Genomic DNA, 20,392 nt, shown 5'->3' with positions numbered 1-20,392 from the left:
ATGGGAAACTATTAATCAATTTATTAAAACCAATGGCTTCCAAAATACAGGGAGAAAGTTCCTTAAATAGGATTCTCAATTCATTCTAGAATACACCTCTATCATTCTTAACTTTACGGAGATCTCTGGGAGTTCTTAAAAATCTATTATTTCCAGGCCCCACCCAGACCAACTGGCAAAACTGTTTTTGTTTTGTTTTGTTTTGTTTTGTTTTGTTTTGTTAAAGAACCCAAGGATTGGGATCCACCAAATGAAGTACTTTGGTTTTAAAACTAGGCCTACAAAAAAAACATATCAAGTCAAAAAAGTCTCTAGTTTTTAACTTTGTAACATCAAAGATACCACCTGGCTTTGTTATTTTTCCCCCCAAGTTATGTTTGAAATATTTTTATTTATAAACTTCATTAACTAATTGAGTTTTCGCTTTCTCTTTTTCCCCCTAAATGCCAAACAGCTTATGACAATCATGAGAACACCATTAAGTTAATTTGATTCTAACTAACAGCAAATAATTTTTATATTCTGGATAGCCTTCCACCTCACTTCAAGAAATAGTAGGATGCTGTCAAGATCAGAGTGGCAGATGTTAAGTTTTCCAAAATTCTAATCTTTGCTTGAAAGCTCAAATTTTACCATAATCAAGAAATACTACTATCAGTCATTTTCCTTGAGATGGCAGGTACACTGTGTTCAATTTTGAGGAAGTGATTGCCAACTAACCAAAATTGAAGAACCGTGCCTGGCAGATATATACTAAAGTGGCCGCCACAAATCCCACCTCCTGTTAATCATATCCTGTGTGATTCCCTCCCTTTGTGTAGGACCTCTGACTTGCTTCTAACCAGTGGAATACAGCAAAAGTAGTAGGATAAACATGATTTTCTATTCATGATTACATTACTTCAGACTCTAATGACATTTTGCTAAGGATTCTCCCTTAATACCTTTGAGAAAGCAAGCAGCCCACCTGGGAAGACCCATCTGGCAAAGAGTGAACCAAAAACCAGTCAGATACTGAGACTCAATTTGACAACCTGTAAGGAAATGAATGCTACCAACAACCATGTGAACTTGGAAGCAGATACTTCTCCCACAGAGCTTCAGATAAGACTGCAACTTCAGGAACCACATACTGAAAGCGGCCTTGTGAGACCCTAAAGCAGAGGAGCCAGCTAAACCATGATCTGACCCACAGTAATATTACATAAGACTGTGAGATAATAATGCATGTGTTGTTTTAAGTCACATACATGTGTGATAATGTTGATACAAAAAAATAAATAAATAATACACCATGGTTTGTCAGTCATTGTTTCAAGTAAAAATGGTGTTCTAATTTTTGTTGTCATTAATCTTGGGATTTTATTCCTTAACAATTGCCAAAAAATAAAAATAAAAAATAAAAACAGCACAATAAGGAAGTCTCGAGTCATACAATGTACACAAATGTGCATATATTTTTCAAATTAAATCCATTACTATATTTCTTATAAAGAATTATTTATTAGTTCTTAGGGATTACCTGAAAAATGTAGTCCTGGTCAAAAGGAAAGAAAAGATCAGATGGGGAGAATCTCTGAAGTGTGAAAGATACAATACTTAGTTATATAAGTACAAGATTACAGTCCCTGAACAGAGGACTGCAATCTCGTGCAAAGGACCTATAGTTTCCTCTACCAAAAGTTATCCTTTACCAGTAAAACCATCAACAGCTACTTGAGGATAGGGTAGGAACCACTCAAACTTGATTAGGCATATTGTAGGAAAAATTTGAGCCCAGGTTTGTGTATCTATACACAGAATGGGTCTGATTATCTATGTTTGGTGTAATGATTCCCTTTCTGCATTTCTGGAGTACTATTCATAAGTATAGGAGGCTCTATCTCCACATCACTTGAAATGGAGGACTTGGGTAAAGATATGGTAAGGGACCAGCAAGATCAACAGATACATAGGAGCACAATACCATCTATTATGCATAAAACTGGATACACAGGGAATAGAGTGAAATGTCAAAGAAACTTCCTGGTACACAGGGAAGACAACCAAAAACCAAAAAAAACAGCCTTCTTCTATCCATGTGTTATCCAGTAAAACTCTATGCCTGTAGCCATTAAATTACCAGGTAAGGGTTCCATATACCATGCCATAAACAAGGAAAGAAAATTTAGACTAAAAAGAATATAAGAAAATAAGAAAAAGATAACTCTTTTGATTCTGGGCTTAAGGAATGAGAATTTCCTAAGATATAAGTAAAACAAACTTTCAAATTTTCATACCCCAATTCCATTTATAGTCTAGGTAAGGCATGACCAATATTGAAAGGTAATTAAAATGAAGCAGAAAAATAACTGTTAGTTTCTATATCCAAAAGGTCATGACCTGGAAACTCACCTGGATCCCTACCCCTTAGACCATCTGGTGCCATCTACCGATTTCATGAAACTTTCAATGAAGTGCTCTGAAAAGGACTTGGCACACCGCTCGAATTGTTAGGCTTAGAAAAGAGCTAATTCTTCTGTAAGAATCTACAGTCTTTTAACAAAAGGATTATATATAATTTGGGATTAGTAATATCTAGGGAAAAAGCATTCCAGTATGATGGATTAAGCAGATGTCTTACACAGTCTCTGCCTTATGGGAAAACACAGGGGAGGCTCATAACGGTCACCTTTTTCAGGTTTAATGAGACAAGAGAAAAACCTATATGCCCTACATAGGGATCACTTCCATTATAAAGCTATTATTAAATATTTAGTTCAAGAATAAATTTGGGAAATGTCTATTTAGATACGGTGTTCTATTTTTAAAAAACAGATAGTGTAGCTCATAATTCAATCACACAAGTTCCAAACTTCAGACACAGAAGTACTTTATGTATACTATTTCATCACGCAAAATATTTTAAAAGACAAATATTAATGGGTAGAGTTTAAAAATTAATAACATTAATGTTTTATACTTAAACTGGTGTTAATAGATCTTAATAGTTTCATCAAGGAAATGCGTATAACTGGAATATTTTTTATTGTGAATATATGGTAGGTGACTAATATGAATACTACTGGTACAGTTTGGTCCACTGCTTTGATTCCCACTTAAGGCACCAATAGCTTACTCACACCATTGCTTCAATATCATCAATGCAAATGTCAACATAGTAGAAAAGGCAAAATTAGTATCTTCAACTATGATGACAATATCATTGATTTCCAAACCCAGAGAGAGTTTTAGGGAACCCCAGAGGACTTCACAGACTATCCATTGAGAATTGTTAGAACTAGGCAATGCTTCCAATTTTTAGAAAGTATACATTCATATACAATGTATAGTTATGTGTGTGTACCCACACATAAAGAATGGTTTAGCCTACAATGAAATCTCAGATCCTCACCAGCTATATGATCTTGAGTGAATCATTTAACCTCTATAAGCCTAAGTTTCCTCAACTATGAAATGGGGATAATAACAGCACATACTTCCTAGGGATATTTAAGAATTAAATAAGATTAATTTATGCATAGCACTTAGCATAAATCCTTATGTATATTAATAGCTCAATAAATGATAACTATTAATATTAACTATTACTTTTTATTAAGGTTTTAAAACTAAACCAAGAAGGCATGTTTTTAGAATAAAAAGCTATGATGGTCTCTCAATAATTTTCCCTATTAAGAACACCTGACCCAGTTTGTGATCTTAAATATTTTGCCATTATTAATATTTTAACTCATATTTTGATACATAGTTTTCAACATTATATCTAATCAACTTAAGCATATTACCTGACTTATTAATAGGCTGGGGACTTAGTGCCTGCAATTATTACTTTGGGTACTATTTAAGCTATTATAAAAATGGTGACATTTTCTTATGATTTTGCTCCTACTGGATAACTACCTGTGACAGTCCAGAATTTTAACTGAGTACTGCTGATACTGATAAATAATATCAAACGTATCCCTGGGCTGACTATGTAGTTTCAAAAACACTTACAGGTTTAGAAAAAGGCTGAACAATAACAGAGCTATCTGAAGATCTAGATTCAGGATGAAAATTTACTGGTGAGGCAGCCACTGGATTTGATGTTGGGTTCGTGTAGTGTTGACTTGTAGGCTTGAATGCAGCAGTAATACCTGTATTTTAAAATTACACAATATATTGAATATGTTTCTATTAATTTTGTCAAAATACTTTATTTTAAAATTAAAATAGTATAATAATACTGTACCTCGACTGAGTATGCCATTCTTTATTCCCCTTGAATATGAGCTGGGGTTAACTCTGTTCAAAATATCTATAAAAAATTATATTAATTTTAAAATATGTACTAAGAAAATAGAAATCACAAATTGAAAACAAACAGGTTACTAGAAAGAATACATAAATTATCACTAATTTAAGAACACAGTTAATTTTAAACACATACATCTTTAGCTTCCAAAGAAACAAGATTATTAGTCTTAACTATTTTAAAGAGTAAGCACAACTGTTCTCATTAAAACTCAAGATCCAAAAGCCAGAAGAAAAAGGATGACAACTCTGATCATATATGAGTCAAAACTTTCTGCAAGACAAAGAAATAGTACACACATTCAACAGCAGTCCAACACACAAAAAAGAGTCTACATATTTGAAGTGTTCTAAAATGTATTTATATACAATCTACATCTTTCTTTGAATGGTGACAAGATTGTACAGAAACTTGAGACTCATTCACACTTTTAAGCATTGCCATAGTAAGTTAAGAAAACAGTAATATGCAGGGCACATTACATTCTTTGACAAATTCTCCTGGTTTAAAACAAATGTATAAATAAAATCAGAAAGGATCTATTTTCTCCTTCTACTTGAAATCTATGTTATTTCTCTATACTTCAGACATCTCAGAGTGGATATCTTAACAAGTATTGGTATCTTTACTCTAACAATATAACAATGTCCAGCCCAATTACTGTATATGAAAGCTAGTAATCCACAGAGGCTATTCTGCCAAAAAGTTAAAAGGATTTAAGTGTACTAACTGCTACATCATCAAAGTACAGTGGCTATAGGTGATGTCCCTCTTTTTCATGAATATAAGTTGCTGAAAAATGGATATGGTCAGAATCTATATACAGTTTTAGCCATGTATGAATGACAATGCAATGAGGCCTAGATGTGAGAACTTCCATCTGAGACTAATATACACTTAGTATATTCCAAAATTTTAATCTAAGCATTCCAAATCCTTCCTTATGTAACTGCTAAATGAGAAAAGACAGAAATAAACAGATAAACAGTTCACTCGGATAAACAGTTTCACTAGAAATTATTTCCAATCTCAGAAGACCTCCAATGCGACAAGCCAATCTAAGCCTACTTCTCTCTCACACATCTGATATTTAACCTTTGGCTTCCCTCTAGTCTCCAATCACATCCCATTTTGATTCTCAAGTTCTTACTGGCCTAATCTCTCATCCCTAACTCCTTACAGTAGAATAAGTACACTGAGTCCCATAAGACATTCACAAGTTTTCCATTAAAAATAATATCTTATAAAATTTGGCTTTAGTAAAAGTAAATGCTTACTGGAAATTGCTGGTTTTGAACTCGATATCTCTCCAACAAAGATGGGCTCATCATCATCATCATCCTCAACTTCTTTTACTTTCTTCTGCCATGGTTCCAGTTCTTCTTCTTCACATTCCATAAAGAGTTCTGCCATTTTTAAATTATCTAATTTTCAAAAGGAGAGAAGTAACCTTATTTTCAAAAAGAAAAATAAAAACATTTTGCGGGGTGGGTACCAGGGATTGAACTAGCGGGCACTAGACCACTGAGCCATATCCCAACCCTATTTTGTATTTTATTTAGAGACAGGGTCTCACTGAGTTGCTTAACACCTCGCTTTTGCTGAGATTGGCTTTGAACTTGTGATCCTCCTGTCTCGGCCTCCCAAACTGCTGAGATTGCTGGGATTACAGGCACGCACCACGGTGCCTGGCAGTTAAAAACATTTTTGTAATACCTAATATTGAAGATCTACTTTAACAATTCTAATAGCAATTTCTGAATTGATATTCGTAGTCAGTACCCTGTAATAACAGTAAGAAATTCAGACCTCACTAGGATAAAAACTAGTACAATTAAGATAGATTAAGAGGTAGACAGGAAGACAGAAAATGAAAGATATTAGTTATTTACCATAGATAGAAAACTTAGAAATAATAAAATCCAAAATGAGCTTCAGTAGTACACCTAGATAAACATATTCTATCTAATCATTATCTTTCTAAAGAGATATTAACCACGGGTAGACTAAAACTAAGAAATAACAGGTAGGAAACAAACTAGAATTACTACCAAATTCAGGAATGTTAGGCACAGAGCAAAGTAGGGATAGGTGCTAAATTAAAATACAGGAAATGAGGGAGGCTTATACCAGCCAGATTATATTACATTTTCTCACCTGAAGAAACCGATCAAAGCAATACATACAGTAAATACCACTTCTCAGAAATTATGACCAAGTACACTGAGCTCCTAAGAAGCACTTAGATATAGATGGAACACCAATAGCACCAGGATTTTAGGAAAACCTCCTATCCACAAAAGAAATAAAAATTTCCAGGGTTCTGGCAATATCTTTAATACATCATTTTTAAAAGATAATTTTTTATTATACTAAAGTAATATCATTTCTACTTTTAACTCAAAATTCAAGCAATATTCTACCATAAAACTGAAAGATACCAACTGAAATTATGCTCTGGAGACGACATACAAAACAAATATTTCAACAAATTAGATGCCATTCTTTTATAAATATATAGAAAAGTATGTCACAAACCATTCCCTGGTCTAATATTTAAATGTTTAGTAATCTACCTATCAAAGGCCTTCCTATTTTTTCAAATGTCATCAACATCACAAACTGACCTCTTTCTTTTATAATTGTACTATTTTACTAGTTAGATAAGAGTTTTTCAACTCAGATCATTAAAACTACTAAAATCTATATCACTTCTGCACAGAGTACCTTACCTTCACAGTCTATATCATTCCAGTCTACAACATAAAAAGGACATGGACTTGAAATCAAATTGAATGGTTCAAATCTTCACTGCCTTGTAATTGTATGACTGAAGAAATTACTTGAAGCTATTTATGATATCTACCTAAGTTTTATATACATTCAAGAAAATGGAAAACACCATGTAAAACATTCATTTTCAACTAGATACTCAACCAATTAATTGCCTGTTTGCACTAATCCTTGGTTCAATTTAAACTTCCTCAATAAACCATTATATTTTTATTTTCCTTTGAATTTTGAACTACATTGACAGTCAATATCATTCAATTCAAATGTTAAAATACATGATCTCAAACTACTCTCTTTCTTCACATGTCTTAATTTTACATAGCCACAGCCAAATTTAATTCACTGGGAATACATTTCCCCCAGAACATTAGATAATCAGCATACCCACAGCATGAGATAATGTATAGACAAAGTGAAGTAAGATAGTACCTAATTTTGAAAAATTAGGAAGGTCCACTGTGTACTGATAATAAAAGTACTATTTATTTCCAGCTGATATATGTAATGGGTTAAATTGTGTTTTCTCAAAATCCATATGCTAAATTCCTAACCCTCACTACCTCAGACTATGGCTATATTTATAGATAGACATTTAGAAATAATTATGTTAAAATAAGGTCACTAGGGGCTGGGTGATAGCTCAGTGGTAGAGCACATGCCTCGCATGCATGAGGCACTAGGTTTGATTCTGAGCACCACATATAAATAAATAATATTTTTTTAAAAAGGTCACTTGGGTGGCAATAAAATCCATATAACTGGTGTCTTTTAACAGAAGTGAAAATTGGGATGCAGGCACATGCACAGAGAGAGGACCATGTGAAAACCTAATGAGCACATGGCTATCTACAAGCCCAAGAGAGAAGCCTGGCCCTCCCCTTGTGGCCCTCTGAAGAAACCAACCCTACCAACAAATTAATCTTGGCTTTTTAGCCTCAAAAATTATGAGAAAACAAACTTCCATCCTATAAACCACCTACTCTGTGGTACTTTGTTATGGCAGCCCAAGAGAACTGATAAGAGTATGCAAAGATCTTCCTTGTTCTTTCTCACAGGACTCTGCCATTGTTAAAATATCCAGAATACACTGCAGAGAGAAACGTTAAGGTCACATAGCACCTTTTTAATGTTTTCTAGAAATATATTTTGTCTATGCATAGAAGAAACACACGAATATACTCATTTTGTTAACAGAGATAACTAAAGTTCACTTCTACTTTACTTTTTTATATGAACATTTGCTACTCCAACAATTTTAAGTTTTTAAGAAAAAGTCCTCCACTTTCTCTTGAAGCAGTTAAACAAAAGCCATACACACTGTCATCTGTTCTGGCCACAACACTTACCTTTTGGTTGAAAAGGGTTGTCGCCCATCAAGTTGCAGAGCTGATTTTCTGTAAATTGTCACCTAAGTACTGATACATGAGATCAGTCAATTTTATGAATCACTTTAAGGAAGACTAAATATTAAAACATGGAACTTGGGATTAAGAAATTATTGGGGAGAATTTTGATCTTAAAACTCACCATGTGACTCCAAACAAGGCAGCAAGTTATATCTGTTTTCCTTCCTGTAAAATAAAGATATCTTATCATTAGGGTGGGATAATTAAACTACAATAAACTCTTTTTTCCTATAAAAAGCTCAATTTTTAAGTTGGATATGTTTGATATATACATAACTCATATAACTGATTCATCCCTAAATAAACCCAATTAACTAAATAAAATGGTGGTTGTAGCACTTAATAATTGAACAAATACAATGAATTACTAAATAAAAACAATTTTTAAACAATATTTTCTCATAAAAACTAGTAATCAATCACCTCATGATGTACTGTTTTAGTAAATCTGACTTTTCAAATGCCAATTGGCATTCATCTTTATTACCTACTTTTCACGTTTCAGAAATGTAATAATTTCTGTAAGAAAACAAAAGTTAAAATAAATTCTAGTTTATTATTCTATTTTATTAGCAACTGAAAAGGAACAAAAACTTGATTGGATATATTTCATCATAGACTGATACATTCAAAATATAACTACTGAGATCCCCCCACACCGGCCTCTGCTGCGCAGGACCCAGGCGCGCAGCCTTTCCCAGTGGGGCAGACACTCGCCATAGCCTAGCCTCTGGTGCAGGACCACCCCTTCTGACCAGAAGTTTATGACTGAATATCTGTTATTCATTGGACTTAAAAAATTCTGTTACAAAAAAAAAAAAAACATTATCATAAAAACCACAATTAAACTGCTTTATTTGAACCAAGAATTTGTTATCTGTGGGGGGCTGGAGATAGAGTTCAGTGGCAGTGTTTGCCAAACAAGTACAATGCTCTGGGTTAAATATCCTAACACACACAAAAAAGAATTTGTTATCTGTATTTTCATGTATACAGAACAACATAAATTTTATATAATAAGCTTTTTAAAAATCCATTTAGTTATAAAGTAAAAAGAGTAAAAAATTAAGACACTGGAAACCTAAAATATTAGAATACATAACTAATTCAATCTTCATATTCCTCTTTACTCTCAACCTGAGAACACAGCAAGTTTTCCCATTTCTAAATTATTTGGACTGCATTTTTTTTTTCTAAAAGAAAAAACAATTATTTAAAAGTACTTCAGGAGTTATTACTATAAATTACTACAAATATTTTAATTACTATTACAGAAGGCTCTTCATGAGTTTTGTCTTTAAATTCTCCTAGTTCTGAGGTCTGGCTATTTAAACCTCTTTAACGCAATTATTTAAAGAGTGGTGAGACAGAACAGGAGAAGCCTAATCTTACCCAAAAGACAGGTTTTTGTTTTTTTTTTTTTTGAATTTTTAATATTTATTTTTTAGTTCTCGGCAGACACAACATCTTTGTTGGTATGTGGTGCTGAGGATCGAACCCGGGCCGCACGCATACCAGGCGAGCGCGCTACTGCTTGAGCCACATCCCCAGCCCCAGGTTTTTGTTTTTGTTTTCTGTACTTTTCTGTGTTTTTGTTAAATACAGGTTGTCTTTGTAGCTGACCAGAACCTCCTGGGGTTTGTTGGAACAGGATGCAGGGGGCAATAGCACCCAGCCTGGGTGGAGATGATGTGGAGATAAAAACCAGTGCTAAGGTGCCACCAGGACAGTTTAGAAGGCGGCAGCAGATGCCACTCTTTCCCTGCCACTATGCAACAACCATCACCACCAACAACCACTACTGCCAGGACCTGGTGGGCAATGGCCCTTGAAGCCTGCCAAGGGACTTTTCTGCAGCTTTCTAGGGTTGTGTGAGTGAGCACCTCCATCATCTCAGCAAGAGCCAAGTGCAAATGAACCCAATGAGCCTGTGTGGATTACCATGTCACACACAAACCCCAGTGCAGAGCACAAAGAACCAGCATGACAGTGCAGAAATTCTGGGTCAGCAGTTGACTCTGCAGGAGCCTATTCCTTGCCTAAAAATCCTTCACTCTTCTCAGTTCTCAGAGAACCAGTCTAAGAATTCTGTTCTATGTACTGACTCCTTTGTGTTCAAGCATAAGCCCCAGTAAAGCCTTGTGCAGATTGTATTGTTTTACTTTTTCATTATTCTATCCCGAACTCATCGGTAATATTTGTAGCTTGTCTCTAAACTACAATCAGTGTAATGCTTGTGTCAATTGTAAGTACATGATAATTCTGGTTCAGGATTAAGGACTATCAGTACCAAGTTTAAAGAAAAAAATGGTAAGAATCAGAATTACACAGCCTATGAGACTCTTGTATATTTCTATTAAGCAATCATATGATTATCTATGGCAAATGCTTTAGAATTTTGGTGGTAAGGCACACAATTCTATGAATTCTATCAACTGCTTGAGAAGTGGAATATCCAACAAAGATATGAAGTGGGGATTTTGCAGCTCTAAAAGATCTCTCGCTTTTGCAGCTCAGAGTTGGCTCTAAAACAGAAAAAAAAAAGAACGAAAGAACTCTCTGCTTCAGGGTTAGGGCTGTAGCTCAGGGGCAGAGTGCTTGCCTAGCATGTGCAAGGCACCTCATAAAAATAAACAAATAAAGGCATTCTATCCATTTACAGCTACAAAAAATAAAATAAAAAAACAACTCTCTGCTTCAGCTACTGAGTCAGGTAACAGATTTCATGCCCATGTTTAATATACAGGGGAGGGAATTAATTCCAAGTAACTGATTATAAAAGATCCTTTAGAATATAATCCGCTCTTTTTTGGAAACTGCCCATATAAATAATTTTAATTCTTATTTTATTAATTTTTCAGCTTTTATGGATCTAAAATTAAACTATACTTAAAGAATATTTTTTCTACAAAATTTTTAGGAATCAATGAAAATTCTGGTCCAAGTTTTTTTAAATATGTAATTTCTTATTAACATTTAGAAGTTTCACTACTTCTTAGCATCATTTATAGTAAAGTTTTGTTTTGTTTTGTTTTGTTACTGGGGAGAACCCAGGGGTGCTTAACTACTGAGCCACATCCCCAGCCCATTTTTGTATTTTAATTAGAGACAGAGTCTTGATGGTTGCTTAAATCCTCTCTAAATTGGTGAGGCTGGCTTTGAACTCGACATCCTCCTGCCTCAGCCTCCAGAAACTCTGGAATTACAGGCCCGCTGCGCTGCTGGGATTATAGGAGTATGCCACTGCACCTGGTGTGAAGTTTTAAAAATTAACGATGTCATAGGAAAATGCTTCCTAACATTATAATCTTTTGTAGCCATTTTCTGGAAATATCCTTAAGGCTTGTAACATTGCATTACAATTGCTAGTTTTCCTATTTCAGCCAAGTCACCTTCCATTTTAGACTTATCAACTGAAGGACCCTGATTTAATTCACTTCTAAAAATCTAAGATGTACACTTTAAACTGTTCTTGACCACAAACAATGAAATGTGAAGAATAAATGCCAGATTTAAATCCTGGGTCAACCATTTACTAGCCCTATCACCTTGGACAAGTTAGCTAATCTCTTGTGCCATGCTTTAGCTAGCTAAACAAAAAAATAGATAGAAAGGACACAGATATAGATATACACACATAGAAAGAGAACCAGAGACACAAAGAGAACTTATTTCACTACAATGAAAACTACAGGACACTAAAGAAATTGAAGATAAAATGAACTTCCATGTTAATGGATAGGTGGAATTAATATTGTCAAAATAGCTGTAATACCAAAAGCACTATACAGATTTAATGTATTCCTATAAAAATTCCAATGACATACTTCATAGAAATAGAAAAAGCAGTCATGAAAATCATTTGGAAAATAAAATTTAAAAAAAAAAATCAGAACAAAACAGTCCTTAGCGAGAAAAGTTAAGCAGGAAGCATCACAATATCAGACCTTAAATTATACTACAGAGTTATAGCAACAAAAACAGCATAGTATTGGCTTCAAAACAGACACAAAGACCAATGGTACAGAATAGAAGACACATATACAAACCCACATAAATAGACTTACCTCCTACTAGACAAAGACACCATAAACATACTTTGGAGAAAACATAGCCTCTTCAACACATGGTGCTGGGCAAACTGGAAATCCATTTGTAGCAAAATAAAATCAAAACTCTCTCTCTCGCGCCCTGCACAAAACTCAACTCAAAGTGGATCAAGGACCTTGACATTAGAACAGAAACCCTACACCTACTAGATGAAAATGTAGGCCCAAATCTCCATCATGTCGACTTAGGAACCAAATTCCTCAACAAGACTCCTAAAGTGCAAGAAGCAAAATCAAGAATCAATAAATCAGCTGGTATCAAACTAAAAAACTTCACAGCAAAGGAAACAATCAAGAACGTAAAGAAAGAGCCTATAGATAAGAGAAAAATCTTTGCCACCTGAGATAGAGCATTAATCACCAGGATATATAATATATAAAGAACCCAAAAAACTTAATACCAAAAAAAAAAAAAAAAAAACCTAAACCAATAAATGGGCAAAAGAACTGACCACACACTTCACAGAAAAAATACAATTCATCAATATATGAAAAAATGTTTAGCATCTTTAATAATTAGAGAAATGCAAATCAAAACTACACTGAGATTCCAGCTCACTCCAATCTAAATAGCAATTATCAAGAATACAAGTAAAAATAAATGTTGGCGAGGATATGGGGAAAAAGGTACACTCAAATATTGCTGGTGAGACTGCAAATTGTTGCAATCACTCTGGAAAGCAGTATGGAGATTCCTCAAAAAACCAGGAATGGAACCACCATTTGACCCAGTTATCCCACTCCTCAGTTTATACCCAAAGGATTTAAAATCCACAAACAACAGTGACACAGTCACATCACTGTTTATAGTAGTTCTATTCACAATAGCTAAACTATGGAACCAACCTAGGTGCCCTTTAACAGATGAATGGATAAAGAAAAAGATATATACACCCACACACACAATGGAATAGTACTCATTTATAAAGAAGAATGAAATTATGGCATTTGTTGATAAATGGATGTAACTGAAGACTAGTATGCTAAGTGAAATAAGCCAATCCCCAAAAACTATAATTAGAGAAATGCAAATCAAAACTACATTGAGATTCCATCTCACTCCAATCTAAATAGCAATTATCAAGAATACAAGTAAAAATACATAATTATTAGATGAAATAATTATGTATTTAATGTTAGCAAAGGTAATAATAATTGTTATATGATAATTATAATTGCTTTATAACTATATAGTGATAACATAGTAATGAACGAATTAGTTGTGTTGAAGCTCCATATTAGGTAAGAAATGTTGTAGTTTGTTCAAAACAAATGCCATAATTTCATTCTTCTTTATGAATGAGTAATATTCCATTGTGTGTGTGTATATCTTTTCTTTATGCATTTCTATATCAGCCACATATCCTGATATGTGGATGCTCACACACAATAAGTGTGGTGGAGAATAAATGTTCATTGGATTAGATAAAGGGGAATGAAGGGAAAGGAGGGAAAAGAGAATAGGAAAGACAGTAGAACGAATCGAATATAACTTTATGTTCATATATGAATACATGACCAGTGTAACTCCACATCATGTACAATCACAAGAATGGGAAGTTATATCCATATAATGTATGTCAAAACACAATCTACTATCATGCATATTTAAAAAGAACAAATAAAAAATAAAATAAAGTGCCTCTGGGTTCAATCCCCAATACCAAAAATGAAAACAAACAAAAAACTGCCTCATGATTATGAGCACTTCAAGAAAAGAATAAACTCTTTATATGGGAAAAGAGGAATATAAATTGTTTTTATTTTTTAAATAAACCAAATATATTAAACATTATTTCAAAAATGGTTATACACTTGAGAATGTTAATGGCAAATAGAAAAGGGGAAAGGTTAGAATCAGTCCTGAAATAATACTATATACCTGTAATTATATTCATCACATAATACTTGATAATGATAATAAACAACCATGTTACTGGTTTACATATTCACTATACCATACTTTTTTATCTGTGTTTAAAGCATACTCCTTCTAATTATTTAAAAAAAACAAACAAAAAACTTAACCACGAAACCATATACTATGTTGTGCCTCATGCATCTTGAATTTTGAGTCTCTTGACTGCATCAACAGGCCCACTTGAAGTAAGTGACGCACCCAATGACAAAATTACCTAATGATACATTTCTCAGAATATGTGCTCCCATATTCAAGAGACACATAACTGTATTTTAAAGTCTGTCATGAAAAAGAAGGAATGAGGGTACTTGTTCTTTACGGCTCAAGTGATAATCATCTTTTACTTGTTTTGAACAAACTACAGCATTTCATACCTAATATGGAGCTTCAACACAACTAATTCATTCATTACTATGTTATCACTATATAGTTATAAAGCAATTATAATTATCATATAACAATTATTATTACCTTTGCTAACATTAAATGCATAATTATTTAATCTACTCTTCAAACAACATTATGAGGGTTGTAGCTGTAAAATTTTAGTGAGCTATTCAGGAGGGTGAGTACCTTGCCCAAAGTAATACAACTTTGTGGTGGGGCAAATAAGGTGTGTGGTGTTGAGTAACATCTAAGGAGGAAAACTTCACCTGGAGAGCACAAATTCCAAACCTGAGCAATTTTTTAAAATATGAATTAATTAAAATGACAATAATAATGCCAGGTGCAGTGGCATGCCCCAGTAATTCCAGTGGAGGATAGGAATTTCAAAGCCAGTCTCAGCAACTTAGTAAAATCCTATCTCCATTTTAAAAAATTAAAAAGGGCTAGGGATGTGGCTCATTGGTTGAACTCCACTAACTTCAATCCCTTGTAACAAAACAAAACAAATCAAAAAGACAATAATAAAATATGATATGTTAATATGTTCTTATGGAAAATAACTTTCAACACTGCTGCAAATCTCTCTAATACATATTTTTAAAGACAGCTTATATTCTTGGGGCTGGGATTGTGGCTCCGTGGTAGAGTGCTCACTAAAGGCAGGTGAGGCACTGGGTTTGATCCTCAGCACCACATAAAAATAATAAATAAAAATAAAGGCATTATGTCCACCTACAACCAAAAATATACATTTAAAAAAAAAAAAAAAGACAGCTTATATTCTCTTATCAGCTTCTGCATTTCAATATGTTGCACCACACTGTCCTGCTAAAGTGCAGAAAATCCAACCTTACAAGACAGATCTACTAAAGGGAAGACACAGAACCTTCAAAATGACTCAAGCCCCAGAATGCTTGGAAAATTGCTGTGCTGAATAAACATAAGTCAGAGCCTTTGTTTAAATAAGATAATTAAATTACTATATTGATGGTCAAAAATTCAAGGAGTAAAGCAACAATTTTAAACTGTTAAAATATTAGAATAGGTAAACTCAAGTGATTCTCAATTAAACATGAATATTCAAGTGAATAGTACAACACTAAGACTTTTTAAGCATTAACCATGTATACAGCATTGTGTTTAAAAACACAAAGGAGAAAACGTATCATCCCCAAATCATTTTGTGTTCATCTGGCATACTAAACCAGAAAAACAGGAACATTTACAATAAAAGTGACTGAAATAAAAAATATTTTGGTTTAATCCAGTTAACTCAAAAGCCTAAATACAACCCATAAATCCTCCAGGTTTACATTTACTTCTTTTTTTATTTTATTTTATTTATTTATTTATTTTTTACTATAGGATCTCTGAAGTTTGTAAAGCCCAGAAGGGAAAACTGGTAACAAGAATATTTTAGAACAAATATCTCAAGGGCAACTTTCTATTTACTTCCTACATTCATTAGAGATGTAATACGATAGATTTTTAAAAAAAATCATTGCAGGGTAAGGAGAGGCAGGTAGGTTTAATATGTGTATTAGAGAGGGGTAGGGCTCAAACTGTCCAAATTAACTATTAACCTTTGGTATGCTATCAGAATCCAAAGAAAGCCATTTTAGTTTTTAAAAATGTCTTTCTTGAGTAATTATCTTTGTTGTTGTTTTTGTTTTTTCCAGTTTAGTCAGTTTTCCTTTTATTCCTTTGGTAATCTCTTCCAGGGTTAAGTACTTCTGTTTGTAGGTGATGAAATGTATAAGGCTCCATACTTCAAATGTTGGCACTGCCATGAAAATGGTCTTTCGCTTCATTCAAGTCAGAATAAAAACTTTGGTTCTTGTTTTTTATATTCCAGTTACAGAAGTAGTTTTCACTGTGAGAGTTATCTGAAGATAGCTTTTTAATGGTGGTCTACAACCAGGCTCTAGCTTCTCCAGGAATACTGCAGATTGGATTTAATTTAAACACATATTAAACTAAGGACTTCTCTCAAGTGAATTTAAATACACTTTATTTTTAGACAACCTACATGACATGTTTTCTCACAAAAAAACAAACAAACAAACAAAAAAAAAAAAAAACAATGCCTCCAGTACAAATAAACCATGGTCAAAATAAATGTGTTTGAGACGACATCAGTTCCATGTTGTGTGGATGACAAGGAGCAGTTGGCTATGATGACAGATATTAGATCCAAAGTAACTGCCAATTTTGTTTTAACATTTTTTTCATTTCTAAGCCATCCTTAAAGAAAATCATATATGGGGTCATATCATCCCCATGGTAGTCCAAGAGTACAACCATGCCATCTGGATTTGTTTTAACCAAAAAGAACTGGTAGTTTTTGAAATTAGCAAAGATGTGCTTGATTTGTTCTGCAGCCTCTGTCATAAAAGGTTTTATTCCCTCTGGTCTCTGTTCTTCAAGTTTGCCTTTGATTTTATATGATTTTTGATATACTTTTTGTATGCTTCTTTTGTAAAACTGGTTTCCTGCAAGGGATGGTTCATGATAATATCAATACCAGTGATCACTGTGCTTTTGGCATCTTTGCCCTTGGGTCTTTCTGCAGAGGTATCCATGAGCGTGTCATCAATGTAACCCTCTGTCCTAGGGACCATCCTGCCCTCTACCTCCAGGCACAGCCTGTCCACAATCTTCCAGATATGGAAGATCACTGTGGCTGATGAGGTCCTGGAAGATTATCATGATGGTGACTGGAAAGAGAGAGTGGCTGCACTATCTTGGAGGGAAATGGGGGGGGGGGGTCAGTTCTATTGGTTCTATTGGTAAAGACTGACACTGTGTGCCTTATATCAATTTTTAGAGATCTTCAAACAAGAAGGTAACAGGTACTTTTAAATAGAATAAATCTCATTCTATTTTATAATCACTAAGTGTCCTTTTATACATCTAAGATATATTATGGGATCTTACTTTTTTCTACATCTTGAAGTATTTTTCTAATTAGTTTATCGAGGCACAATAATTAATCCAAACAATGCTAAAAAAGGGGGGGGGGAGAAAATAGAAGAATGATTCAGTTGCCTAGAAAGATGATACAACACAAACCCATGTGACAAATGCATTATTCTTCATCACGTTTTTCAGTTTTCAGATTGGTTTGCACAAAAACTTCATCAACTTTCAAAAAGATACAGAAGACTGAAAACATCATCTTCATTACCTATGTCAGTGAAGAAAAACTTTCCCTCTACCCACCTATGTTCAGTACCTAGGGACTTGTGAATTAAGAAAGGATGGCAGGAGAAAAGACATAAAATCTTCATTAACATTTACATGCACTACAGTTCTCACACACACAAAAAAAGAAATTAAATCCAAAGAAATTACTAGAATTAGAGGTTTATATAGCATTTTAACAAAGAAAAAAAGAGATTAGGTTTGAATAATAATATATCATGGGGAAGGAACTAGGAAATGTAAGAAATAACTTAATGGAAGTAGGGTTATGTTAGAAAATATGTTTATTCATCATCTCTGGGTTGATAATCCATCTCAAAGGAAAAAAAGTGTTCTTCTCCTCCTGATATATAGGGGGGAAACCTCTGTTATGGTTTGGATATGAGGTATCCCACAAAAGCTCATGTGTAAAACAAAGAAAGGTTCAGAGGGGAAATGATTAGGTTGTTAAGAGTCTTAACCCAATCATTACCTATGAATTAATCCCCTGATAGTGATTAAGTGAGTGGTAACTGAAGTGGTAGGTGTGGCTGAAGAAGGTGGTAATTAGGGTGTGGCTTTGGGGTATATCTTTGTATCAGGCAAGTAGAGACCTCTCTCTCTCTGCTTTCTGATTACTGCCTCCCTCTGCCACACTCTTCTGCCATGATGTTCTGCCTCACCTGGAGCCCTGAGGAATACAGCCAGCCTTCTATGGACTAAGATCTCTGAAACTGTGAGCCCTCAAATAAACTTTTCCTCCCTAAAATTGTTCTGGTCAGATCTTTTAGTCAAAGCAGCAAAAAAGCTAACTAAAACAGAAATTGCTACCAGGAGTGTGGCTACTGTTGTGAGTAATCTGACCAAGTGGTTCATAAGTCTTTGGAGCATTTTGGAATTGGTGGGAGGAATTTTGAAATGCTTACCAATGCAAGCTGGAATGCTTTAGATTTTTGTAAGTGGAGCTTAATGGTCAATTCTGGTCAGAAGACCAGCATGCCACCAGGACCATGAACAAAGAAGACAGGGCTCAAGAGGATTCAGAGAAGGAGAATGCTTCTGGAATTTGGAGTAGAGGCAATTTGTGTTATATTCTGGCTGAGAAGTTATCTGCATTTTGCCCATGTCTTGAGACTTTCTGTGAGGCCTATTTTAAAAGTGAGGGACTTCTTTTATCTGGTAGAAGAAATGTCTAGGCTTTTAGCCAAGTTCATTGTGATATTCAGGAGCAGAAAGCAGAGCAAAAATATTTGAAAAACTTGGACTTGAAAGGCCAGAGTAAAACCAGGACTAACAAAAGTTGCAGTTGTTGAAGACATTATCACCATTAAAGAAATGTTAAAGACTTTGCAAGAGACAATAAGAAAGATGACTTGAAGGCATCTCAGGATCTGGCAAGACCACAACCACCTCAGGCTCAAGGGAGTAAAAGTGAAAATTCTCTTGAGCTGAGAGCAGTGGGAAATCCTTCTTCCACAAGGGGGTCTAGGAAGTTTTTTTTAATGTGCTCAGTCACCCAGGTATTCAGAAGCTGATGTAGCCAGAGTCTCTCGGCTACTGCTCAAGATGGCAGCAGACTTTGGCATCAACTCCATGGTGCTGGTTCTGTAGGAAGGCAGGATACTAGAGTTAGAGGGTCATGGAGGCTTCCATCAAGATTTCAAAGGAAGGCCTTGGAGGCCAGAAAAAGTGCAGCGAGGTCAGAGTCCTTGTGGGTACTCCCAGAGAAGGCAAGGTGTGGAGATCTGGGGAGGAAGCCGAAGCTACAGTGGAGATACATCCCCCCACCCCCACCCCCGTGCCCAATTAAGAAATGCCAGTAATGTGTAATGTCATCCTAACAAAGTTGCATGAATTAAACAGAGACAAGCCAACAGAGAGGCTACTTAGGCTGCAAACAAGGCCACAGGGGTGGAGCTACACAAGCCCTTTGGGAGAGGACATCTACCATGTGCTCCAGATGCCAGATACAGAACTACAGAACCTGTATGCCCAGCTGTATAAAACAACAGTGTCAATTGTGGGTTTCGGTCTTGCTTTGGTCCCATCCCTTCTCTCTATGCCTCTACTTTTGTAAATGGAAATGTTTACTGAGCATCTTTATATATTGGATATTTGTAAATTGCTTTTAGTTTTATAGGAACTCATAATGTGAGATTGCCTTGAGCCTCAGAAGACTTTGGACTTGAACTCTGAACAGTCTTGGAACTACTGAGACGATAGGGACTCACTAAATGTATTTTGCATTGTCAAATAAGAGTGAGCTTTTGGGGGCCCAGGACAGAATGTTATGGTT

The 20,392-nt window shown here is 34.6% G+C and overlaps 1 protein-coding gene and 1 pseudogene across 5 annotated transcripts in view; both read right to left on the bottom strand.

Moving 5' to 3' along the window:
* The window catches only part of ZNF280D (zinc finger protein 280D), a 108,299-nt gene that overhangs the window by 80,981 nt on the left and 6,926 nt on the right, over positions 1-20,392 (bottom strand). For 3 of the 4 annotated variants that reach the window (XM_081289643.1, XM_081289641.1, XM_081289642.1), the window contains exons 2-5: positions 8,618-8,661; positions 5,575-5,721; positions 4,235-4,300; positions 4,000-4,139 (exon numbers count right to left, since the gene is read on the bottom strand). In XM_081289643.1, coding sequence (XP_081145769.1) covers positions 4,000-4,139; positions 4,235-4,300; positions 5,575-5,721; positions 8,618-8,661 — 397 coding nt within the window. Of the gene's footprint in view, positions 1-3,999; positions 4,140-4,234; positions 4,301-5,574; positions 5,722-8,436; positions 8,480-8,617; positions 8,662-20,392 lie in introns of those variants that run through there. The other variant, XM_081289644.1, reaches the window with a different exon arrangement.
* On the bottom strand, positions 17,101-17,534 carry LOC308647345 (translationally-controlled tumor protein-like; annotated as a pseudogene). The gene has a single exon. The product of its transcript is annotated as a translationally-controlled tumor protein-like (transcript).

This window comes from Spermophilus citellus (assembly GCF_964194105.1).
Source record: "Spermophilus citellus genome assembly, chromosome: 4".
Lineage (NCBI taxonomy): Eukaryota > Metazoa > Chordata > Mammalia > Rodentia > Sciuridae > Spermophilus > Spermophilus citellus.
Note: the sequence above shows the minus strand (reverse complement) of the source record. Positions and strands in the feature narration are given on the sequence as shown.